The sequence below is a fragment of the Fundulus heteroclitus genome, chromosome 21, assembly GCF_011125445.2.
Source record: "Fundulus heteroclitus isolate FHET01 chromosome 21, MU-UCD_Fhet_4.1, whole genome shotgun sequence".
NCBI lineage: Eukaryota > Metazoa > Chordata > Actinopteri > Cyprinodontiformes > Fundulidae > Fundulus > Fundulus heteroclitus.
The window spans coordinates 32,303,247-32,330,025 of NC_046381.1; the positions used below are offsets into that span (position 1 = coordinate 32,303,247).

The following is a 26,779-nucleotide window of genomic DNA, read 5'->3' on the forward strand; positions in this document are numbered from 1 at the left end:
CATGCTTGCTCAGTATGAGGGATTGCTGCAAAGCCATGGACAATGCAGACGACTCTCCCTGTAGCTCTACACTTCTCCAGGAGTGAATGCTGCTTGTCAGGACTTGATGCAATCAACTGGGTTCCCTTATATAGGAAATTTTGACCAATCTGTATAATTTGACCCAATCTGTATAATCTGACTGAATTTGACTTTGTAAAGTGCCTTGAGATGACATGTTTCATGAATTGGAGCTATATAAATAAAACTGAAATGAATTGAATTAATAGAAAAACAGAGTCAAACTGTGTGTATTTTAATTTCAAAAAGTATCACGAATAAAGATAATTCCTTGGTTCTAGTATAGACAGAGCTACAGTGGAATGGTTTAATTGAAAATATAGTTGGTTGTGCTCAAGTCAAAGTCCAGACGTAAGTCCAAATCAGAACATGTGGCAAGACTTAAACACTTCATCCAACCTGAAAAAGCTTGAGCTATTTTGCTTAAAAAAAGCTCAATAGTATGGGTAAATGTGCAGAACTGTTAGGGATGGTTCACAATTCTAAACATTTTTACAAGTGTGCTTAACATGCCCCCCCCCCCCCCCCCACACACACACACACACAAAAAGTGCTGATTTTTTTTAAACTTCAACTTATTATTACTGAGACTGAGAACCTACAGTACGTAAAAATGGGGATATTATAAGGTGAAATTATGGTCGTTGCAAATTAATACAAAAATATCAGATGAGTTCAAAACACAGAAGAAAAAAATGTCCCTTTTTACAGGTCAGAATGGGGTGATGATGAACACCACGTACATTTTCTTTCACAGTACCTTGCTTGCTTTCATTTTCTATAAAGGAAATAAAGAATGCAGCATAAAAAACGTATGTAAAAGATTAAAAACTGAAAGAAATAATAAAATAACTTGGCTCCGAAGGGAGGAGAGACAAGCAAGGCAAGGAAAACTAAGGCTCCAAAACACAGCATGGTCGGACGGTTCAGAAACAATTCGCAATGTGTAAAAAAAGCTATTCATAAACAGATAACTGCATATTGCTAGTGGATCTGTTTTCTGATCCAAAGCCGTGAGTGGTTCTGAATGAAGGCTTTACAGCAGACAGCCTCTCTCCTCTCTTCCCGGTGTTGTGTGAAATTCTGTACCCCTGCTCGCACAACACTGATGTTATATGAAGCGCTGTTGTGGATTCCCCTCACCGGTCTGTGGTCCACAACCCTATCCTCACAGGACTTACACCTAAAGACGTCAGGGGAACTGAATATTCTAGGGGAACAGACCAGGACTGCACTGCTGAATCTTTTAGTGAATCATTTACCTCTGGAGAGACCAACCTAACAGCATGTCATGTTCTGGCTCGGTTGTCTGCACACTCCATCCCTTTCCACCAGCACTATGGCAATCAGGATTATTTAATGCACCTGAGAGCGCTGCCACTGCTAACACTATCAAGCAAATCTCGTGCACCTGTTTCTTTGCCTTTATGTACCGAACCTCCACAGACAGTCGATGCCAGATTATTGAAATCCATGTTGTGAGTAGAGGTCCAGCCTGGACTGTCTTCCTGACCATGAACCTTGCAAACCTATCAAATCTGACAGCCCTCGTCTGCTTTTTGTTTGTTATCCAAGCCTGTTTCATGAACCTGTCTTAGGTCTCGGTCTTTCCTGCTGTTCACCTCCCACTGTGAGCAGTCGTCTCTCAGCCTCACTGGACTTCTCCTCACTCCTACTAATGTTCGTATACATTTCTCTGGTTTATTTATTAATAAGACCTTTCAAAGTCCAACACTTTGTCTGGTTTGAATATTGAGTTCTCTGTGTGTTTGGGCATAACAGTAATGTTTTTGGACAGGAGTAACCACTCATCCACATGAAGAACATGCGGAAAGACCCCAGGCCAGCATTCAAAACCCCAGACCTTCTTGCAAGGAATGAAAACATGCAGTTAGAATTTGACAAACAAAATGTATGTCTTTTAAAGTAAGGAGCTCAAGAAAGAGAGAGTCTTGTTGCAAGGCAACAGTTCTACCAACTGTGCACCTCTGGACCCAACAACACATAAACTTTTTAAATTTGGGCTCACATTGAATATGGTGCAGATATGGTTGCAGCACTGTAAGAAACCCAAATAGGTTATTAGGAGGTTCGGTTACCGAGGCTGTGTGGCGCTACAAAAAAATTCCACAAGAAGGAAGTTTGACACTGCAGTGGTCCCCGGATCAGGCTCCTGACTTATACAAGCCAAGCAGGAAACATTGGGCGCTAGATAGGATAATGTTCCGGTGAATTTCTGAATAGGTCACCGCACCAACTTATGCTAGCTTGACAAGTGTAATCAAAATGGCGACACAGAAAAACAAAGAAAAAGAGGGGCTTTTGGATGAAATAGGATATTTAAGCACACGGATAAAGAGTTATGCCCTAAAAAATTAAAACTATGGCTGTTTTTTAGTCATTTATGAGGGATAGCAACATTTTTACAGGCAACATGATAATAATAATCATCTTTATTGTTATTGCAACTTTTTTGTTCATTCCAATGAAATTTTTCCTGTGCACTGAAACCATCCCTTAGGAATCAGTAGGCTGCCACTGTGCAGCGCCCAGAGAGTATTCTGGATCTAAGGGTCTTGCTCGGGGATCCAGAGTGGCAGTCTGTGGGATACAGGCCATGTTACTTGCAGCCTTTCCATGATGCAAGTATTTTGCTTTAACAATTGGCAACTACTCTCCATACAGGCCACCACACCCCATCCACACCCTCTTTAATATGTGCCTTTTTTGTTAGCTCTGCCAAGGCTATACCCTAATCAAGAAACTGTAAGAACATTAAAACGTTTATCCAATGATCAATTTCGGATCATTTAATTTTCCTCTTTGGAAGTCAGGTAAAAGTGGTAGTAGTAACACATATTGAAAGCATTTGAAAAAAGTCAGTTCTCTTTCATATCAAACACGTGAATAGAGTACTTTGAAGAGTTACTGAATGAGGAAAACGAGAGAGAACCAAGAGCAGAAGAAGTGACCACTGTGGATTGTCGGGTAGCAAAGATTAAAAGAAGAAGAAACACATTGAAACAAATGAAGAGCGGAAAGCCAGTTGGTCCTGTTGACATGCCTGCGGAGGTATGAAAGTTTTGAGTTGACGAGTCACATAAAAATATGAGAAAGAGTAGTGAAATCTAGACTGAGGTCAAATGTGAGTATCTTGGAGCACCAGTAGGTTTTCATATTGAGAAAAAGTACTACAGATACAGTATTTGCTTTGCGGATGTTGATGAACAAACACAGAGAGGATCAGTGGGAGCTGCATTGCGTTTTTGTAAATCTGATCTGATTGGTATCACATTCGGTTGTTTGTGCAAAACATAGTGCAGGAACACTAGAAAGGTGTTTAAGTTGGGCAGTTTATGTCACAAAAAATGCCTTTTGTGATGTCACGCCTGTTTACATTTACACACAATGTTACAAGGTGGGAAGGGGGGCTGAAGTCAACCCATCGCTCTTATTGCTTTGAGTCACCAGGGCTGACAGCCACCTAAAGGTCAACTTATGGAAAGGTAAGTAGACTTCCCCGCCTCTTGGTGTTATGGAGCAACGACAGACGGCATTTGAAACCAGCAAGCTGAGAGACTACAGAAAACAACATGGTATTATAACCTACAGTTTGTTAGTAAAGTGCACCACATCACTGACTTTCAGCCCTGAGTTGTTTCTTTTGTAGCCAAGAGGATGAGCAGCCAGATGAGCAATGTTAAATTAATAACAAAAAACAACAATCCAAGTGTACTTTTTGAACTCAGGCAAACTACAACAGACAAACTTTCCATGTGGTTCGTTTGATTTCCTACATGTGTCCCGTTATTCCGCAATGCTAGCCTTATCTCGATTGGTGAATTATGGGAACTTGAGATAGCTTAAAGAAGTGTACATCTGTGAGGCCATAAGTCAGAACCTCTTTCTGAAAGAGGTTCTTATAAAATGGATCAACCATTCTGTCAGTAAAATGATGGATAATTCTCATTGACCCATCAGTATTTGCTTGGTGTGATTTATTGGACTCATTGTTTTTCAAGCTGCCACAGCCCTCCCCTTTTAGATTTAAAATCGCATTTGGGACACCCTTACCCTCCTTTGAGTACCCCCCGGTAGGTAGTAAAAAAAAAAAAAGGGGTGAAATTATATTCAGCTTATCTGTCCTCAAACCTTACACATCCAAAACCATTTTTCACTGTTCTTTCCAACACTCCCTTACTGTATGACTGAGTTTTTACATGGTGATGGATACAGATGTTTTATCGCCCTATTTGCACTGCGTCATTTGTAATTACAATCACAGGCGATCCGATAAGATACCCCGCAGTATAAAAAGCTGTCACTATTTGTGTATCTGTTGCCGTCACTGTCCACATGCTGCGGGTGCAACGCTATCTGCAAGGTCTCCAAAGCTGTTAATCAACTCCTCTCTAATGTGTTGTTCACACCTCCTCCCTCCCCTCCCTCCCCTCCCTCCCTCCCTTCACCGAGCTGTTGGATTTCTATCTTAGACAGGGTGCTTGGCCGGGCGATCGCTGTCGCTAATTTGTTGTGGCAATATTAATTAATGATCAGCCTGTCACAGCTGTTTATATTGAGACAGATTAGAAGAGGGAGAGATTAGACAAAGAAAACAATCTGCGAGAGGCTCAGCCGCTGACAGGGGTCACCTTCACGTGTCTGAAATCATATTCAATTTGCCGTGGCAGAGGCAGGGAAATTACTCCACTTGACCGCTCTGCGTCTCTCTCCCTATCCGTGGTGCTTCACGTTTAGTGATAACCAAATCACATCATTTTAAACGCAAGGAAACTGATGACCCTCAGACCCTGCAACTGCATTTGATCTTTGATGACATAAAGATATAGATTAACAGACATAGATGCCTAATGTCTCATCTGCTGTCTTTCCTTGGTCGTGTTATTTAAGTTTCACCAAACACATTTCCCCATTTAAAAGAATAATTCCAAGGTGGCTGAGTGCGGCGTCCTGACCAGCGACGTTCCCATTTTCCTACGACACGGACCTACTGACTCTCCGGCCTCCCACAGTTGCGCGCCGGCCAAGCACTTCGTTGACTTGGCAACGCTGTGGCGCGTTGTGATGGCGAGTGGAGATTAAGTGGCCAATCAAGGCCTGAACAGTGGGGTAATCATTCCACTTGTTAAAATGGGTGTCAGGATTATTCCAGTGCTTTCTCACTTCATTGCAGGCTTTAATAAAGCAAAGGCATTTACTGCTAACTGGATTGCCGAGGCTCGGACTGAAGGACTGCTCGCTAATGACTGATTAATAATAAAGTCAAGCACGTCCGCAAGCTGACATACCCTTGAGGCTGAATTTAGGATACGTACAGTAGAGGAAGGACCTAGAACAGAGTGATATTGCTTATCTTATTTACCTCTATACCCCAGATGCCACTACCGATGCGCAACTAAGTTAATTTTCAATCCAATCATGAACTTGCACTGGATGTCCATCATCTTTTAATCCAAAGAAGAAGTTTTCATCATCAGTACATTAAACCAGCAGCCCTGGTTTAATTTCTTCAGATAAAAAAAAACATAGGTTGTATGAAAGAACATAAAATCAAAAGCCTATGCTGTAGATAAATATCTCCTTAATCTCAAGGAAACTACAGCCTAATGCTTCTCTTCTGCTCAGTTTTCAGAGACATGAATTTAGGAGGACAAAACTAAAGCTTATTACTGCAGCGGAGTCTATTACTAGCGTGCTTGTATGCTTGTCTTGTGATTCCCCCTGTATCTTTCTTTAGTATGGATGGAAACCAGGAATGAGTGAGAAGAATACAACTCTGTGTAGCTGTGCTGCATCTAAATTTTTCAGCGTTGGAATAGATACTAGTTTCCATCCATCCTTCAGGTTCAACTGAGTCCATGGTAGGCTTTAGAAACACCTCATTAATATGGAGAAACCTTGTGAGCAGTATTCTCTGGGCAGAAATACTGTCCTCATTCCTGATATTAAAACGTCAACATATTTCCCTTTGATGCAAAGTCTGTCTGGAGATGCTCTAATCAGTACTGTATGCGACTTTGTTTGTAGTAATTGGCAAAGTAATGATTGTGAGTGCTTCAAGATGGACTCTGTTGTATGTAGGTTTCTGAAGTAAGTAAGGAAGGAAGTACCTATAGCTATTGTGTTGGCAGAGTCAACCAATTCACACTTCTTGTCAGGCTAGATGAAAACACTGTTAGATCAACGCAGAGGGAGCCTCCATTACCTTAAATAATTTGGGTGGCAGCATTTTGATCATCAGTTGGGCAAAAGACATAATGGCAGAGGGACTGACAGGAAATAAAAGACTTGTAAGCCACGTTAAAATACAGCGACTGCATAACCGTTTGCTTTTCATGATGCTGATGTTGGCCTCAGCGTCAGAGGTTCCTGGCTGCCAGGAACATAACATTATATAGAAACAACGGTTTGAGACGTACCTGCTTTTAAATTCATGGTTCGGTATGTTGTCAGTATGCTTTAATCAAAAAGGGAAAAATAAAAACGGCTGTTTTTTTTGTTGTTTTTTTTTTACTTTGGTCTGCAGAAAACACTGCAAAATGGGAATTAAAAGAAAGTAAAATCTTCTTGAAAAGAGTGTATTAGTCCTTGATCTGAGCAGGCAAGTTTAAATGATCTGCCAATGGAATAACATTTTTGCTCTTAAAATAGGAGAAATTTTCTTCATCATATAGTGCACTCTTCTTCAAGTGCACTATATCTAATTATCTTATTTTAGGGGTCAAAATACTCATTCCATTGGCAGATAATTTTATTTACATACTCAAATTAAGGGAAAATACACGTATTTCAAGAAAACTGTACTTACTTTTAGTTTGCCTTTTGCAGATAAATCTTTTTCAGTTGTTAAAATTAATTGTATTCTATTATATTCTAAAACATAAAAAAGTGAGTTAATGTATTTTCATTGAATAAAGAAGTTTAAGCCAGAATAAAAAATGCCTGGATACATAGACTATGGAACCATGTAACCACTGAAACGGCCAATGTTGTTATAACTCCGTGCCCATATTTGAGAGTAAGACATATTTTAATCACTTTGAAGTTATTTTGATATTTTGTCTTAGCTGTACCTGCATGCAGCATCCCCGCTCATCTAGCTGTAATTTCAACAAGGTTTTGACCAGAGTGCGAAATACGGGGGGGTCCGGGGGGGCTCGACCCCCCCGATTAACCCATGAGACCCCCTCAAAGCCTCAAAAGCAAAATTTAAAGGGGGTCTTAAATTGTGTCAAAAAAATTAAAAATGAAATATTTTTTGTCACTAATGGTCACTAAAAAAAATTTAAGCTCAACATGTCCAGTATTTAAAATTCAAAACATTTATTCACAAATATCAGAATTAGAATCAGACATACTTTAATGATCCCAGGGGGAAATATGTTCTTTTTTATGCCAGCCAATCTTATTTGCGGATGTAAATTAGGCATGTGCGCGCAAGGTTTTGACACTGGTGGCTGGATATTTTTTTTCCACATTTTTTTTTGTAAGAAATAGAGAAAAATAATTTAAATTTGAAAAATGATTGCGTTACGGCTGAAAATTATGCACTGCCTTCTGCTGGTCTATGACATCAAACTCAATGAAACAAATAAAAATTTGTAGCAGTAACATGCACATGGTTTGGAAAAGTTTGATGGCTAAGACCAATAAAACGGTTTTACACATTTAGAACGTCCACTGTTTGTTCCACTGAGCCACCCCTGCCCTTTAATCTGATTTAAATAATAACCCACAGAATATTTTAATGTCAAGATTTATTTGAGGGGATTAATGTTGCACAAAAACCCTTTGCAAAACAAATAAAATGAAAAAAAAAGAAGAAAAAAAATGTCAACAACTGTAATCATCTGTATGTTGCCTGTGGCTTTTACATTGTGAACATTTTCATACACTCAGCGCGTCACACTTGCCTGGCAATGACTAGTGCTCACATTAACTTCTGACATCTTAATTGTAGGAGCTTTTTTTAAGCAGAGCCTTTTCTGCCATCTTGAGAAGTCTTGCCAGCATACACTGTGTTGAACATCTCACCAACACAGCTTTATTCTGCAACAGGTAGCGCTGCAGGGAACTCTGAGGAAAGAGAACAGTCTGAGCTGGCGTGTATAAGTTGGCGTAACACCACACCGTTTGCACTAACCCCCCCCCCCCCAAGCTACATCTGGCAGCCGCCCCCAAATTATGCATCACATCTGCAGGGCTCTCAACCGCTATCCGCGCAATCAGTGCTTGGCATCAGGACTGAACCACGTGTGAGTGTGTGAGCCGGTCGGCTTCGGTTCAACGCTAGACAACCCCCGGTTTGCCTTTGTGCCCGTAAAAACACACGCCTGGCCGCACACCTCCCCAGGCAGGCATTCATTTGTTCACACGCAGAAATCGTGCATGACTATTATATGGATTATGTTTGTCCTTTCCCAATAAAAATGTTTTTTTTGGAGGCTGGCAGACAGCACGCTTGACTTTCAAGAAATTCCACAAGCGACTGCTTTCTGGAACTAAACGGGTGCAGCAAATCCTTTTAAAATCCGTTTAGACACCATAGCAGTCGAGGGGGATGGGGGGGTTGGTGGGGGGGGGGGGGGGGGGGTGGAAGAAGTTTCTCCCAGGCAAACATGTGCAGGTCTGTTGGGTAGATGTTTTGCTCTGGGGAAGGACACTCTCGCCAGTTTATTTCTGCAAGGCTCAAAAAGGATCCTAATACAACACGTACCCTACAGGGTGCAGGGTGCGCGGAAAGAAAAAAAGCTTCAAGGAAAGATGCTAGGGTGAAGACACTTTGGATGTGAACAGCTTAATTTTTCAATTCAAGACCTCAAGAGGCAGGTGGCTTACACGTTCTTGCATACTATGAAAGGACAGGGGAGAGTATTTAAGTTGTTGCTATCAGTTGTCAGCATGCCCCTAACCTGGACGGTGCTGATATGAGGTTCATGTCCATACGAACACAAGGAAACAATTAAATCAGTTGAATTAAACACTCAAGGGAGGTTTTTTTCACCCCCCACGTGAAACAAGAAAGTCGGTCCAACCAATCCGAGAACTGTATCTTCAGGGTCTTCAATTTCCCCAAGTTTTCCAAAAACCTGTTTCCTCGCTCTGATTGCTACTTAAATATTTGAGTAAATGAGCAGGGGATTGGTCTCAGTGGTTTGTTTGTCGATTTGCTCTTTGCTTTTCGATTTCCTTTGGGCTACAGATTGAATTAATGTTTGTAGACACTGCGATGCCACACATGAGGAAACAGGAGATTTTGCAAAATTGTAAAACCTTCCCAATTACAGCTCTGCAAACATATACGGCTGTGGAAAAAAAAAAAAAAAAATTAAAAAAAGTCATTTGGGTTGTGGAGAAATCTTGTGTGTCAGAGGCACTGGGATAATAATTAGCTTCATTTACATGCTATTCCATTAAAACAGACCAACAAACAGATATTGTTTACTCGAACATCCAAGCCTCCACAATGAATAGAAGACAAATTTGACACCAGATAAATCCCCACTTGCTTACTCGTATCTCCATCTCTGCCGCGGCGATTCTGTCTTTCATCCCACTATCTTTAGCTCCGTTCTCATTTCTAGCTTAATTACTCTTTGGAAGGTGTTTGGGGTTTTGCTGCATGCCTGCTGTTTTGGTCATTACAGGCCGCTGTAGGACACAGAGTGGCTGCCAAAGAAGCTTAGCGTAACCCCCGGCATTTGGAACGGGACTTCACTCACCTGGGGTAAATGAGGACAACTCTTCCTGCTGGCTTTGAGGCCCGTCCTTCCTTCAGGGGCTGTCCTGATGTCGAAGAGGGCCTGAAGAGCACACTGGGCCGCCTGGGTCTTGGCGAGCTTCTTGCTGCGACCGTAGCCCTCAAATATCCGCCCATCCACGCGGACCGCCATCACAAAGCTCCGCAGCCGCCGGCCTTCGGCTCGCTCTGAAAGACAAGCGTAGCGCAGGCCGGGCCGGAGCTCGTTGAGCAATGCCACCGGGCTCTTTGGCGTCTCGGGCTCTGGGACGATCCCGCCGAGCCTCTGCTGGGCCTGGACCATGAGGTCCAACGTGTGACGAAGCAGCCGTCCGTGTCTCAGCAACTCACTTGAGAGCAGCTCGCTCTCGCTCGCGGGGTTGCAAAGCGCGAGGCCGTCGGCGCACGGCGAGGACTCGAACTCCTTAAAGAGGGTGTCTGGGAAGTCGGCCTGGTCGGACGTGAAGTCTGCTGAAGGGTTTGAGATGTTACCCATGGCCAGGTGGGCCTGGGGAGCATTGGGAAACTGGACGAAGGATTTGAGGGCCAGTTCTGCAGCCCTCATCTTTGCTTTCTTCTTTGTGGGTCCACTGCCCTCAAAGGTCAGTCCATTGACCTCCACGGCGATGGAGAAGACGGGAGCATGGACAGGGCCAGTCTGGGACACCATGCGGTACTGGAGGCCCGGCCGAAGCTCGTTTAGCTGCACTAGGGCATTCTTTGGAGCCTCCGACCAGGAGAGTTTCTTATAGATCAGACGGAGCTGACACAGGTGGCCGTTGTTGTCTTCCTCCAAGGGCCGCTTCCTCTTCAAACCCGAGCTGCCCCCTCTGGAAGAGTCCGAGCAGAAAAGCGACTGGCACTCTCCGGAGCTGATGGAGAGATCCTCCAAGTTACCGACGTTACGGTTCTCCTTTACTTCTGCACTGCTTGTGCCTGTAATGCAAACCGAAAAAAACACGTGAACCCTTTTTAAAAAGGAAGAGACGAAAAAAAAAAGTAGTCAGAAAACAAAGTGAAAAGAAGGCAATCATTACTGTGCAACACTCACATTTCTCCTGGCTGAACAAAATGAATCAAGGAAAATCTCTTGAGGCAGATTGAGCCACTTGATACACAATGAAATGGTAATGAACACATCTACAATCAACTCCCAGAGCTGAGCCCACTTCATACCACAGGGCTCTATTATATTTAAGTATTTTAAAACCAAAATACAAATCCCCTGAAATAGTGATGTTATCTGCCAAATCATCCTGTAATCTGCCTCCAAATTGGTTCGTAAAATCTGAGTTGGGAGAAGGAAACATTGGTCCCCGCGGCCCTCGCAGAGCATCAATCCTATTTGTAATGGGGGTGGGGGCGGGGGGGAGGGTATCGCTGCGAGTGCTAAGACTTTCCAAGGAAAGGATGAGGAAAAAAGGTTTGGAGCCTGCTTTATTTCACACTTCTATCCCCTGTAGGAGCAAAGCCTGAAACAGCTGTGATACGCTCTTCAACCGTGGTTACGGCAAAGGGGGGGGGGGGGGGGCGTACGGCGGTTCTGATGGAAAACAGGGTGTTCAGAGGAATCTTAACAGTGGGATGGAAGTCGCTTACTGGTGGGCAGACTACAGCTCCAGATGAGAGCGCACGCAGGGGGGGTGAGCAGGCAAGCATCCAATCTGATGACTTATTCAACACGAACACTTAGATTTAACATTTATTAGCTCACATTAAAAAGGCCCATTTGTAATCAAAGAGCTCGTTTCCCCCAAATAGTTAATTATGCAGGTGACAGAGATTTCAGTCCCACATTTAGTCTGCCGCTGAGGATGGAGAGAGAGAGAGAGAGAGAGAGAGAGAGAGAGAGAGAGAGAGAGAGAGAGAGAGAGAGAGAGAGAGAGAGAGAGAGAGAGAGAGAGAGAGAGAGAGAGAGAGAGAGAGAGAGAGAGAGAGAGAGAGAGAGAGAGAGAGAGAGAGAGAGAGAGAGAGAGAGAGAGAGAGAGAGAGAGAGAGAGAGAAAGCTTACTTAAACTGTCCTCGTCCTCCGTGCTGCTGGTCCCAGGGCTTACGTACTTGAAGGGAGCGATCAATGCCGACAGCATACTGACTTTCTCTGGAGGAGAGACAAGAGAGACACGCAGAGTCAACAAGAGGGCAGAGGTAGAGCTGTTTTGATGTTTTTATCGATTAAAGCCAGGGATCATTGTCGGCCCAACAAGGAGGCAGAGATGACGCATGTGTGAGAGGCAGTCTGCTTGAGAGGCCGTTCCTCCACAACCCCAGAGTGGACCATGATGCCGCAGACAACGTTACCTTCGCTTTAACTACCGCCAAAGACGTTTTTATTGTTTTCTTTTTGTAAAGCTCGCCGTAACCGAGACAGAGATTTGAAATGTAATCATTTGCATAATAAAGTGAATTTGTCTTACACACCGAAACACTATAACAAGGTAGCGTGAACTAGATATAAATCGAAGCTTGACTCAAAGTAGCTTCATCTGGTAAAGTACATTTATTGTGATACTATAGGAAACTAAACTGAAGGCGAACGCTTTAAGCTTGGCAAGCTGCATCAATGTTTGAGACGCATTTTGATGTAAGGGAGTAGTTCCTGGGTTTAGCCGTACTGCTGACAGGGCCGGGTAATAACAAGAAGCCTCGCACATTGTTTGTAGGATAGCATTTTGGGGACACTGCAGAAAATGGAAGAGTTGCAAACAGAAGCCTTTAGTTGTAAAGAATGCTAACATTAGACTTTGCTCTGGAGCAAGGCAGTTTATTAATGAGTCTGAATTGCTTTTCACTATATATACACTTTAAATAAAAACCTAAACACTTGGACTGATCGACTCTGAACAGGATATATTGACCATGAACAGAGATTCTTGAAACAGTTTAAGATTTAACAACCCTTCCCCTTACTTCTGGAAACACAGAACTGGTCCATTTTCAATCATTTTTTTGCCATTGGGAACACTTTAGAATTAGAAAAGAATAAAAACCTCAACATATTTACGGGTCAAAGATGGACTGGCATGTTCTTGAGACTAAATGTTAAATGTAAAACACAGGACACATCGCATGAGAAAAAATCAACAAAACAATAGACAAACTAAACATAAATTAGAAAATAAAAAGTCATTATCACAACTGTTCACTGGTAAAATGTGTCTCACTTTTGATTTTTCAGCATTCCTGTTTCATTTTGTTTTGTTTTGTTTATGTGGGGTTACGTTTGTGCAGACCCAGCTACATGCGTCAAATTAGTATGTTTCTATGAATGGCTACAGGCTGGTCTTTAACTGGTTAGTTAGAGATTCTCCTCAGGACACAGCTCTCTGCACACGTGACCAATCAGCACTTTTTGTGTTATTCTTCATCCAATCCGATTCATTTATCATGTCGGTCAAAGTCACACTCACAGTGGCTTACAGTAGATGGGTTCCACGAATGTCATTTAAATATAAGAAGGAAAAAAAATGACAAGACAGGAGCAAATGGTGCACTGAAATAAAAGTTGGTCACTTGTTTACAAAACAAATAATTTGACTGGAGGAAAAGATGAATTTGAGCCCAACTGAACACTTAAAAATCCAACTGAAGGCCAGCGGCCATGGGTGGATTTATATTAAACAAATTTAGTCTTTTCTTGACAATTTAAGTGTAAGATACAACAGGAGGAATAGTTCCTGTGCTATTTACTTCCACTGGACACCCCCCCCCCCATATAAACACTTCCGTCTAATAACTGTTTTGGATTTTTGCTTTCACCTACAGAGAATCAGCCATGTTAGCCACGGCTATGTTTGGAGAATCCAATTCCGATTTTATCACAGCTGCAGAAATATAAAAGTTCTTCGAAAACTTTTACTTAATCTAACGTAACCTGATTCCGATTGTCCTGCGACATGATTCCAGTTTTGCCCGCGTGTTCCTCCTGTTAATCGATTCAACGTTCTGTGGAAGCAACACAGACCTAAACTCAGGTTCTTGGATTGCGGCTGAAATAAATTAGCCGAACTTTTTCTCTTTATCAGAGCCAACCTGTCAACAGCCCCTCTGGTCTTGTTTCTCCCTGAGGCCCTCCGCTGTCCAGGTGTGCGTGTTGTTTACAGTGTGAAGGCCTATTAGGGCCATCGCTTGGTCTGGTGCTCTCCACGCAGCACTGAGTAAAATTGACAGACCAGTCTGGCTCCTTAATTACACCTCCTCTCGCTTCCCAACACCAGCTGATGATCAATAAAAGAGAAAAGCAAGGGCCAACGGGGTAGGGTGGGAGAGCTGAGATGGACTTGTACAGCAAGGTGATAATGTAGGAAGAAGTTGAAAAAGAGCCCTTATGAGCGCGGAGAGTTGGAGCAAGGTGTCACAATACTCTCAGAGCGTTTTGCGCCCCCCGACTTTCCAGATTTCAGCTCCATGAGGGCAACAGCTCAAAAGAGCTAAATGCTGCGTAGATGGGGCCCCACATTACAGCGCTGTGAACTTGTTTTGGTAAGAGCATAAGGTTGTGAGTGAGGCTTTCTCTATTAAAGCAACAACACTAAAGGGGTTCAATGAGACACGGTGACACGCGTGGTTACACTCCAAACACCGAAGCTGGAGTTCTGCGAGTCCTTGTGGGGCAACATCACGATACGAGCCCTCGCATCCCAACCAAATTATGGACTAAAGCTCAGCTACAGGAGCAATTTGGTCCTAAATGACTCCCCTGGCATCATAGAGGCAATTTTTAAATCAATCTGTATCATTTTTAAAAGGCCCTAAAGGCTCATTTTGAGACAAACAAGCTAAAAAAAAAAATACAATTCTGATGAACGACTGTTAAGATTAAGGATTTATAGAGGTCTGGTTGAGGCCTATTCTAACATTTGGACACAAACTCTCTCCATGTACATTGTGACTGGAAAGACAGTAGTTCACATGAACCATGAAATTAGAGCATGCTCTGAGCCAATTAACACAGAGGAGGCCAAGCTTTCCCAGTGGAGCCTAAAACCTAGAAATCAACACTATATTTGATAGATTGGTGATGCTGAGCGGTCCAAATGTACCGTTTAACAGCTTCTGCCAAGCCAAAGAGCTTAGCTTGGCAATCGGACACAACAGATGCACATACAGTAATATGAGCAATTTATATACTTAGGTGCTTATAGTGAGAGGCCACTATAGCATTTATGGTAATTGAGGGGATGAGCCAAATAAAAAAACCCATTCTTGTAATGATTCTGGCACTGGAGCTGATTCTGCTCACAATTCACACCCCTGTCCAGTCTCCACCCCTCTGCAATCAGCTTCTACTGGCTTCACCTGTCTCCACCTGCATAAAGTTCCGTCCAAGTCAGTCTCCAGTGCCAGATCGTTTTCGAGCCCCGTGCAAGTAACTTTCCAGCGTTTTTCTACCTGCCTGTCCTAGTATTTGACCCTGACTCGTTACCAGTGTTTTTTGAGCCTGCATTCTCCTAGCCTGTGTCTTTCTGCCTGGTCCCCGTCTCCTGGAACCCTTACCCCTGGACTGCCTCCTAGTGAACCGGATTTCGGATTTGGACCTGGACCCCCCTTTTGGATTTTCCCCGTGTTCTCTGCTCGGTTGGCCGGATTCCCCGATATTGGACCTGGATTGCTTAGTGACTAACGCCTCAAGAAAACCCCAAGTCAAACCGACTTACTCATCAACCGCTCAACAGCTGTGGTCTCCTCACAGAAGGATTCAAGTCTCACCGCAGCTTGCCTGTTTCTGCCAAGCTCTCCCGGCGACAAGGTCAGTGCGTCACAAGAGTCTTATCATTTATTTTTGACCAAGTCTAACTCTGCGCCTTCGCCCTCAGGAGTTTTCCGACCAGTGAGCGTGAGCCACAAGAACCGGAGCGGACTGTTCGAGTCTCTGAATAAATCTTTAAGTTTAACTGACCTGTTGTGTTGAATCTTGGATCCAGCTCTCGTTGCATTACATAACGATCTGGCCTCTGTAATGATTCTGGCACTGGAGCTGATTCTGCTCACAATTCACACCCCTGTCCAGTCTCCACCCCTCTGCAATCAGCTTCTACTGGTTTCCCCTGACCCAGAGAAGCAGTTCATAGTGGAGGTGGATGCTTCTGGTTCCGGCGTTGGGGCCGTTCTCAGCCAAAGAGCTAAGGATAATCGCATTCACCCCTGTGCCTTTTTCTCCAGGAAGCTGTCGTCCCCAGAACGCAACTACGACGTGGGCAACCGAGAACTCCTGGCAGTCAGGTTAGCGCTACAGGAGTGGAGACATTGGTTGGAGGGGTCTAAGCTTCCCTTCTTGGTGTGGACAGACCACCGAAACCTGGAGTACCTCAAGACCGCCAAGAGGCTCAATCCGAGACAGGCTAGGTGGGCCCTCTTTTTTGAGCGTTTTAACTTCTCCCTCTCCTACAGGCCTGGGTCCAAGAATTTGAAGCCTGACGCCCTCTCCAGGATGTTTGAGGCGGAGGAGGAGGGTGCCGATCAACCTCCCGACTTCATCTTGCCGCAGTCGGTAAGATGTGCGCTCACCAGACTGGACCTCGAGAGGGAGGTAAGGGACTCCCTGGTTAATACTGATGTCCCAGCAGCATGTCCCAAGAACAGGCTCTATGTGCTGGACTCGCTAAAGCAGAAGGTCCTTGAGTTTTGCCACAGCTCTCGCCTTTACGGCCATCCGGGCATCACTAAGTCCCTCCAAGTGGTCCGCTCAAGGTTTTGGTGGCCCACCTTGGTTAAGGACATTAAGGAATTTGTGTCCGCATGCCCCCTTTGTAACCAGGCTAAGGTCTCCCGCCGTCCTCCGTCCGGCCTGCTTCGTCCTCTGCCAATTCCTTCCCGGCCCTGGTCCTGCCTTTCGATGGACTTCATTACTGGCCTGCCACCCTCTGAAGGCAACACGGTTATCCTAACCATCGTGGACCGCTTTTCTAAGATGGTTCATCTGGTCCCTTTATCCAAACTGCCCTCGGCCAAAGACATGGGGGTTATCCTCACTAAGGAGGTCTTCCGACTGCACGGCCTGCCAACTGACATAGTGTCAGATAGAGGTCCCCAGTTTGTGGCTCGTTACTGGAGGGAGTTTTGTGCCATGCTGGGCATCTCAGTCAGCCTGTCTTCAGGTTTCCACCCCCAGACCGATGGCCAAACTGAGAGGGTGAATCAGGAAGTCGAAACCAAGCTCCGCTTGTACTGCCAGTCTGACCCTACCAAGTGGGCCCCAAACCTACCCTGGGTGGAGTATGCTATTAACTCCACACCCTCCAGCTCCACTGGTCTCTCACCGTTCTTTGTGGTCTACGGTTACCAGCCACCGGTGTTCTCCACTGAGGAGGTGGAGTCCAGGGTTCCCTCTGCGCGTCTCTCCGCCCTGAGGTGCCAACGTGCCTGGAGGAAGGCAAGGAGGGCTATTCTCTCGGCCTCCCAGAACCAAGCCCGGGCTGCCAACCGCCGACGGGTCCCAGCCCCGCACTACCAGGTGGGAGATTTGGTCTGGCTTTCCACAAGGGACCTTCCCCTGAAGGTTGAGAGCAAGAAACTCGCACCTCGCTTTATCGGACCTTTCCCCATCTCCAGAGTGGTGAACCCGGTGGCGGTCCGTCTCCGCCTGCCTCCTGCGATGAAGGTCCATCCGACCTTCCATGTTTCCCGAATCAAGCCTGTCAGAACCTCTGGGCTGGTTCCCGCCTCCACTTCCCCACCACCCACCCGGTTTGTTGATGGCTCCCCGGCCTATACGGTGAAGAGGATCCTGAAGTCCCGTAAGTGGGGCAGGGGCACACAATATCTTATCGATTGGGAGGGGTATGGCCCAGAGGAACGTCAGTGGGTTCCTTCGCGCCACATCCTAAACAGGTCCCTCATCAGGGACTTCCACAGAGCCCACCCAGACCATCCTAGGGCGTCTGGAATCCGCCCTTGAGGGGGGGGCTCTGTAATGATTCTGGCACTGGAGCTGATTCTGCTCACAATTCACACCCCTGTCCAGTCTCCACCCCTCTGCAATCAGCTTCTACTGGCTTCACCTGTCTCCACCTGCATAAAGTTCCGTCCAAGTCAGTCTCCAGTGCCAGATCGTTTTCGAGCCCCGTGCAAGTAACTTTCCAGCGTTTTTCTACCTGCCTGTCCTAGTATTTGACCCTGACTCGTTACCAGTGTTTTTTGAGCCTGCATTCTCCTAGCCTGTGTCTTTCTGCCTGGTCCCCGTCTCCTGGAACCCTTACCCCTGGACTGCCTCCTAGTGAACCGGATTTCGGATTTGGACCTGGACCCCCCTTTTGGATTTTCCCCGTGTTCTCTGCTCGGTTGGCCGGATTCCCCGATATTGGACCTGGATTGCTTAGTGACTAACGCCTCAAGAAAACCCCAAGTCAAACCGACTTACTCATCAACCGCTCAACAGCTGTGGTCTCCTCACAGAAGGATTCAAGTCTCACCGCAGCTTGCCTGTTTCTGCCAAGCTCTCCCGGCGACAAGGTCAGTGCGTCACAAGAGTCTTATCATTTATTTTTGACCAAGTCTAACTCTGCGCCTTCGCCCTCAGGAGTTTTCCGACCAGTGAGCGCGAGCCACAAGAACCGGAGCGGACTGTTCGAGTCTCTGAATAAATCTTTAAGTTTAACTGACCTGTTGTGTTGAATCTTGGATCCAGCTCTCGTTGCATTACAATTCTAACCTGTTTTACAGTTTGCACATGAAACACAAACAACAAGCTTTTCTCCAAAATCAATGATACAACATTTATTGATGTGAAATAGCTGAGATCTTTGAGCCATTTGAGATTTGAAGGATAAAAATAAAGATGAATGAAACAATGGTGACTGCGGCTGAGCTAGACCAGTTAAATGCCTTAATTGCAAAAAACAGACTTCAACAAAATATTTAATGAGCTACAGGAAGGCAATCCACTCAGCTAAAGACAAACTGAACATCCCCTCCATCACAATATCCAGGAGGTATCTAGTTAAGAGTAATATGCACTTACCTCCATTCCCTTCTTTTTAGATTTTGAACACAGAGGACAGCAGAGGGACCAATAGCCACTCACTGTGCAGTAATTTATTCTCATACATACCTTCTTCAGTGCAATAATCTAATTAAACCATATGCAGTAACTGGTAATTTCTCCATTTTACAATAATGCAGAACCATATACAATTCTTATTTTTATTGTCTATAATTAGCTAAGAGTTTATTGTTTTTTTTATTTGATTTTTCTATATAGCTTTTTATAAGATAGTGTAGAGTGAAGAACAGGTCGCTGATAGGTGATGCACTGTGAAGAAGTTTAATGACCAATCATTCAAAGCTTCATACAATTTCAAACTGTATCAAAGTTGAACAGTCAATGGGATGACTGACGAACTATGATACAAAAAAACAAAAGAAAAAAACTAAATGTAATAAAGAGGAATGAGATTCAATGCACATCCTCATTGTTTGATGATACGCTGGACACATCACTGAGCTGTATGAAAGCTTCAACAGACCCTTTTAATACGCCATTCAAAGGACTTTCATTTGAACGACACTCCCATTCACTGTCAGAACAGAGGTTTTGTCCCCTCTCCTCAGGACTACATAATTTCATGCAACCCTGCGAGACAATCCCTTTTCTCTGCTTTCAACAGAGCACAGTTTAAAATGCCTCAGGAAGTACCCATTGAGGGCAAAATATCATGCCGTTTTCAACAACGGCGATGTTATGCAATCGTGAATGGTGCAGATGAGAGGTCATTCTGGAAATGCCACCCATGGCTGTGCTTTGTGAGGTTTTTGAGGTGGCAGATTAAGCAACCTTAAATATTGAAGATGTTGGAGAGAAGCTGACTTTTGCAGAGATACGTAGGATATTTGTAGCATCTTAGAGCATGATGTATCAGTAAAGGGATGCCAATAGTAAGAGGTATGCAAAAAAGAGATAACGGCAGGATTTATCTAAGCATATCAATATCTTAAAATTGTACGACTACATACAGTTTACTGTTAGGATTAAGGTTTCTTTAAAATTAGCATTTTCTAACTTGAACATGCACTGCACATACTGCACATGTCAATACTTTTCTCACTAAATATATCTCTAATTGAGTCATTGAAATGAAATGTCCATCAGGTACTTGTAGATCAACACAAATCAGTCCATACATTTGTTGTATTGAAATTACGGTATTTCCTTTACTAATGTAAAAAAAAAAAAGGCCCTACAGGCATAAAGCCAAGTACTTAACTCAAATCTGTGAGCATTTAGAAAGCAGTCCTGCTCCCTATGCCATTCTAAACCAAAATCATTTGGTTCAATCCACAGTTGATGGTGTGTAAAAGCTTTTTCAAAACTAAAGTATCACATGATTAGTGAAAGCAGAAAGATATATCTCTCAACTGTATCGTTACAAAACATACTAATGATCGCTGTACCAAAGTGGAAACAACATACTTTCATCACAAACCAGCTATGACTACAAGAGTTTTGACAGAAGACTAAACATACTTAAAATGGTTTTCCAAGAGCCAAGGACTAGTCACAGAGGGGTTTCTTAAAGAACGAACAATCTACCCAAACGCAATGACCTCTTTGAAGATTCACTGCGCAAGGCTCCAATATCGAAGAAAAAGCATTTTGTAGCGGTTTAAGATTTGATGCGGAACATAAACATTGGCGAACATGGCCTGGTCAGCATATGTTACTGGCAGACCTCATCTAGTTGAGGGATGGATGGAGAAATTTATTGGGAAATCAACACAAATCAGTCATTGGGACATTCTGAGTAAGACTCTGGGGATAAAAGTATGGTGGATCTTCAGTAAAAGAATAGTCCCAAACCTGTGGGGTACGAGGAAGCATAGGTGAATTTTGAAAGCCTCTCTATTGAAAAGGCGGACTTCAAAATGAAGGAGAAAAAAAAATCCAGTCTGCTATGAAGTTCATCAAACCTCCCACCAAGCACCTCTGCTGATGTGTCCTCTGTTACTCTGCACGCCCTTCACGGTATGTATCACCCATTTCTTCTCATTCAGCAGCAGGCCTGAATGATGGGAGTCAATTCATGCCAATAGCCTCAGCTCACCGCGGCCATCCCCCACTGCACCGGGACGCGGTGAGAGGAGACGGCCCTCATTTGTTTCCACAGCACAGTGGCTGAGACGGAGGACAGGCGGGCTGAGATAGGGAGAGCCTCGGTAGATGGCCATGAACTCCTGATAGTGACAAGAGCGGCGGCGGCGTCCATTCACAATGAGCTGCAGAGTAGCCTCCTTCTCTCCTTGCACCTCCTACACCAGCTCTGAGCAGAGGGTAATGAGCCCAATCAGATTTCCCCATGGCTCAGCATAACGAATGGGTCAGATGAGCGACGGGAGACACTATTGAAACAGGCGCCGGGGGAAATCACAGACTCACTCGCTCTGTCTCCGTTTAACACCTGCCCGTCTCACTTTCCTGTCAGTATCTTCCTGAGACTGAAAGCTACTGAGCCAATAAATGAGAGAATGCTTTTCTTTCCCCTCTCCATCACTCTTAAAACCAGATTCCTGCCAATTCTGTTAAATGATAAAAACCACATAATAATATGCATCGGGCTAAGAGGCCTCTCAATTCTTTGTTTGAACACAATGACATCTAAACCGGAGTTTAAAAGCTTGAACATGCAACAATTACATCTCATTAGTTACCTACTGGGCACTTAAACTATATTGCCAGGTACCAAACTGTGCTCGTCCAAGGCTGTCCTGAGCTCAAAACAGAATCTCAACTGGGGGCCTTTAAACTACCATTAAGCACCGCAGCTAAATTAATATTCACCCTAAACACAATGTTGGCCAACAAAATAATGCAAGAAATCATTTCACAACCAAATATGTTGCTTTTGAGGAAAGCAACATATATTGTTTTGCTGCTGTTGAAGTTTGTCCATGCTTCCGCACTTTAAGTGATTGTAGAAGATAGAACAACCAGGTTACTATTAAAACATTTATCACAAATGAATAATATAATAAATAATATCTAAATATTAAGGATCAGATTACCAATTTATGACCAGTACATCTATTAAAAAATGTAAACCTGACTGGTATACAGGGGTAGGTCTTCTGTTGGCCCTAACCAGCTGATTAGTTTGTTTTATGCCTTAAACTGGCACTGATAGTTACTGGGTTCTGTCTTTATTTGTACAATTAGGTAGAGTTACCTGGTTATGACACCAAAAACATTCACCAGTACCTTTGGGCTCCTATAATTCATTTAACACAACAAACACAAAGGCTAGAGTCTGGATGAAGTAGGCTATCTTGAACAGCGCTAACAACGCTACACAAGGTCTGTCTGGCATAGCATTATCCTGTTGCAGTCACCATGACCTCTCTTGGCTACAATAGCTGTGAAGAAGCTCCTCAGGAGTATGTGTGGCATCATTGTAGGTTCCTGGTAGAAAATCAAATAGCGACAGACGCGATAAGAAGGTTTTGCAGGCACTGTGTTAGCCGTACTCTGCTGCGGGCTAATCAAGCTAAAGTAACATTTCAGATTCTTCGAAACGAAATGTAGGGCTTGATAAACGTTTATTTAGATTGCTAACAGCCTACACACGAAATTCACAATGATATTCACAACTTACAATTAAAACTATTTCTGGTTATAGGGAATCTGCGCTACAATTAATCTTTTGTTCTAAATTGAATATACTAGTCACCTTTATTTGAAAGTAGGCTGACCTGCACTGTTACTACAGTCAGATGGTGGGTTGTGGCCCCTGGGTTTGGTTGTGTTTTTATTGGTCTCTTTAGGTTTACAATCGGCTTGTAGACGTCTGCTGGGTCTTGGGGCGCCTCGCTGTGTCTCAGGCCAGTGTCTGTAAATTTTGGGGGCAGCTTCTGGACCAGATGGGATCCGTTTCTGTTTTGAACCGTGCAACAGCAGAACTGTCTTATTTTCAATGTGTTTACCCAGGCACACCGCACAATGACGTAACATTATTAAATCATTGGCCATTATAGAGCAACACATTCAAATTATTCATCCATTGTTTGGCATTCCAGATTATCATAAGTATGTGCAACATACTAAAACACACTTCAACAACAAAATGCATTTCGTTCAGTCAATCTCTAATTTAAACTTTCTGAGGGATTAAAAATAAGCACACTCCTAAAACTATTGCTATTGCAAGACAACAATAGCACAAAGTGCAGCAACAAAGGTATTTAGCTCCTTTAAAGGATTTTTTTTTTTAACGGTGGCTGTGGTTTGTTGCTGCCTGCCGGAGAGTAAAAACGAACTGTCAGCTGAAGAAATCTGCTCCCACCGACCACCTGGTGAGTGTTACAGACAGGATACTGGCTTTCTCTGCAGGCTGCAAGTATTACCTACCTGTCAGAGCCTGTGTCAGAGTATCTGTGCCGGAGAATGTCTTTTCTTTTCATTTTTAGGAAGATGTTTTAGTCTGTATGTGAAAGTTGAGCTTCAAAAAAATAAAAGAAAAAAAAACAAAAACCCAAACAAACCAAAAGGGACTGAAAGAGAACAAGGAGATTGCCTAGAAAATATAGAGAGCAGACTTAGAAATATGAAACATTTATTTAGGAAAAGGCATAAAAATATTGTTGAGAAGCAATGACACGTAGCCTTCCACAGTCTTTCATAAAGTCTCACTGGAAATAAACTTAGTCATAGCGATTGTAAAGAACGGTTATATATATTGGGTTAGAATATGCCACAGTGGCTGGCAGGATATAGGTTAAATGTGAATAACAAATTGCTACTATTGTTGCTTTAATACTATCCTTACACACACTGTGCTATAAACTCTGCTGCCCAACATATGGAAGCTTATCAATGCAGGTCTTTAGACAGACTTCAGCAAATAGACATTGTCTATGAAGGCCGTCAGCAGGATGCGTGCACACAGCATGATAGCTACCTGTCTCGCAATATTCTCCATTTTAATGCTAGGACTGTTTCACTTGGCCTGGCAAAATAAAGTGCAATAAAACATCCTCCTTACAGCTTACAAGCCATCAGTGTCATCTTCACAATGGAATTCTGCAGAGATTGGATTCTGGGGTATTGTTTAGGCTGCACAAAAACACAAAGAAACATCCCATACAGACAGCATGCTGACTTTAGCCTTTTTAAAGTAACAACATCAGAGCTCTTAAGCTGACCCCGTTTGCCATGCCGCTGTCATTTTTTTGTCCTGCAAACATTCACTAACCTGCCTGAACAGCAGATAAAAACAATAGTATTTGTTGTATCTAAAATATGCTGTTTATGGGTTAGCAGGAGTAAAAGATCTATCTATCTATCTATCTATCTATCTATCTATCTATCTATCTATCTATCTATCTATCTATCTATATATATATATATATATATATATATATATATATATATATATATATATATATATATATATATAGTCCACAAAGAAATATAAAAGGAGAGTGAAACCATCATTTTTAAGTTCTGGCTATACATGGAGCTATATTTGTCTCCCTGCCACCCTTGCGGACAATTTTTTTTTTAGTGCTACCTGCAGATATAATTTGGAGCTTCTGTCTGTTTGCAAAAATAAAGAAGCTACTCTGCAGTGCTTTTCTTTGACCTAAACTATTCCAGCTGCAGTATGTTTAGAGCCACAGCCCTGCAGGAGGATGAACCCTATGGCCCCGACATCTTTTGCAGCCTCAAACATCCTGTATTTCTCCATCATTGCATTTATTGATACAATTTGCAATCTGTCAGAAATCCGTTTTACCACTAACTTTCTCAGGCTTGCTGCTGTCCAGCCGTTTGTTGACCCTCTTGCAGTTTGACATGGGCACACACAAGGGGGTGCCTCTATAACTGGTTCATATAATTTTTTTCACGTCACTTTATATTACTTCAGCGAGTGGAAGTGAGTGTAATATTACAAGCAAGTCATCGGTGCAAAAAATAAAACGTGTATTGAACACATCAATGTTTTTCCCATAAATATGTCTTTTAGTACAGTTATTGACAAGAGATTCACACCATTTCTCAAAAACAGGTAGAATCATCTATGCATGCAAAGAAATAAAAAAAACTAGCACAAACATTAATCTATGACAGGTCTTGTGATTTTTCTTTAGACTCTACTGTCAGATATTTTGCGATGAGCACCGGTATAACTGGTTTATGATAAAAGTATGGGCTTTCCACCTACTGATAATGGACCCACTGGAACATCCATCCATCCATCCATCCATCCATCCATCCATTTTCTGACCCGTTTAATCCCTTATGGGGTGCGGGGGTGGGGGGGTGGGTGGAGCTGGTGCCTATCTCCCACTGGAACATTCAGAGTTTTAGAAATATGTTTGTCTCCAGGACCATCACAGTGTTTTGCTACATAAGCAGATGTAATGATCTTGACAGCTATTTTCTTTTATCCATCATGGCATGCTTTCTGTGGGATACCTTAACAATGACAAACCTTATTTTAGGCCATCAGTTAAGACTAGACTAGCTGATTTTAACTTGCAATGACAAAATATTAGGTATTTTATGATATTGACAGATTTTAGTAATTTCTTTAATGTATTTGATACTTCTATTACATTCTACTACAAGCTTCACTATTAACTTCATTTTTAGAGTTATTTGTGCGGATAACGTGATTATATCACTAACTTGCATCGATTTAATGTGAATAGCCATATTAGAAATAAATTCAGTGAGAAAATGCTGATGTGTGTATTAATTTTCCCCACGGCAAGCAGAGTGACTTTGACCTGGATGTTTATTCTATTGCTTGGACTGACCAGTTGAAGTCTACGGAGGAAGGGACAAGAGTCAACCAAGCATTTCTGAATTTGCAGGCATTGCGGGCAGCAGGGACCACTCCACTACGGCATTTATTCCACTGAGGACTGGACACAGAACCAGGACTCAGGTGGACAGTGAATCTCTAAATCATGTTGTATCTCAGAGAAGAAACTGAAATCACTTTTCTCTCAGCCTCTTTCCCCCCCCTCGTTCTGACAGCGGCTCTCAGAGCACCCTCTTCAGCGGTGGAGCCGACGCGTCTAAGCATCGTTGCAGGTACCCGCTCAGCCTGCGTGACGGCTGTCTTTTTCGGCCCTCCGTTACAGAGCTGGTGATCAAACCGAGGCGCCGGCTTCCCATCCACACCTCCACCTAACGCCGCTTACATCTCTGTGAGCACTCACCTCCAGGAACTGCACTTACATCCACAATGCAGGCACTATGCTTGGGAGCACAGCCCAGATAAAAGCTTTTTTATGCCACATCTCAGGCATGAATGTTAGTTTTTTTTTCTTTCTTGCAGGAATAAAAAGGTTAATTTTTCATCGGGTATCCTGCAACTTGAAAGTGTGCTGCCTTTGGACGCCATTGAACTTGACTCCAAAAGCTTTTAGCGCCAGAACAGCAACTTCTGCACAATGGCCCATCGGGGTGCTCGAAATGCCCTCAACACAGAGGCACTGGATCCAAAAAGCAAACATAGCACCACTTGACAGGTCAGTGCAGCCTGAGCCGGAGTGGAGAGGGACAAAGTAAAACAAAGATGCTGATTCCCGCCCTTCATCCAATATCTTTTGACAATTAGAACCAAACTGCCCCCCCCTTTACCTCATAAAAACTTCTGTGTGGTTCATGATCGCGGCCTGTTAAGAGGAGGAATTAATGCGCACCCGCTCCCCTGCTTAACAGAATATTAATGTCGGTTGTCATCCATGAGAATGACTCATTTACAAGCAAGCCGAGGAAAGCTGAAGACTCAAACCTGGATGAGGTTTGTCGCGCTGCTCGTTTGATAACAAGCACTCGAGTGTATTTACAAGGCAGAGCGAGCGAGATAAGTCTGCGCTGTAATGACACTAAGCAGGTCAGGACCGTCTCGCTGCGCCGACGCTCCTCTCCCCTCCCGCGGTTATCCCTCTTTCTGTCATCGAGCGCGGCGCTGTCGTCTGCGCCCTGTGTAACGCCTGAATTTCAAACGCCGCTGCGCT

The 26,779-nt window shown here is 43.6% G+C and overlaps 1 protein-coding gene across 3 annotated transcripts in view; it reads right to left on the reverse strand.

The window, feature by feature from the left end:
• Positions 1 to 9,266: 9,266 nt before the first annotated feature.
• Positions 9,267 to 26,779, reverse strand: part of LOC105924750 (double-stranded RNA-specific editase B2-like) — a 177,419-nt gene continuing 159,906 nt past the window's right edge. Inside the window, exons 2-3 of one of the 3 annotated variants that reach the window (XM_036125441.1) lie at positions 11,832 to 11,918; positions 9,267 to 10,756 (exon numbers count right to left, since the gene is read on the reverse strand). In XM_036125441.1, coding sequence (XP_035981334.1) covers positions 9,723 to 10,756; positions 11,832 to 11,918 — 1,121 coding nt within the window. In that variant the 3' untranslated portion in view covers positions 9,267 to 9,722. Of the gene's footprint in view, positions 10,757 to 11,831; positions 11,922 to 26,779 lie in introns of all 3 variants that reach the window. The other 2 variants (XM_036125439.1, XM_036125440.1) reach the window with 2 other exon arrangements.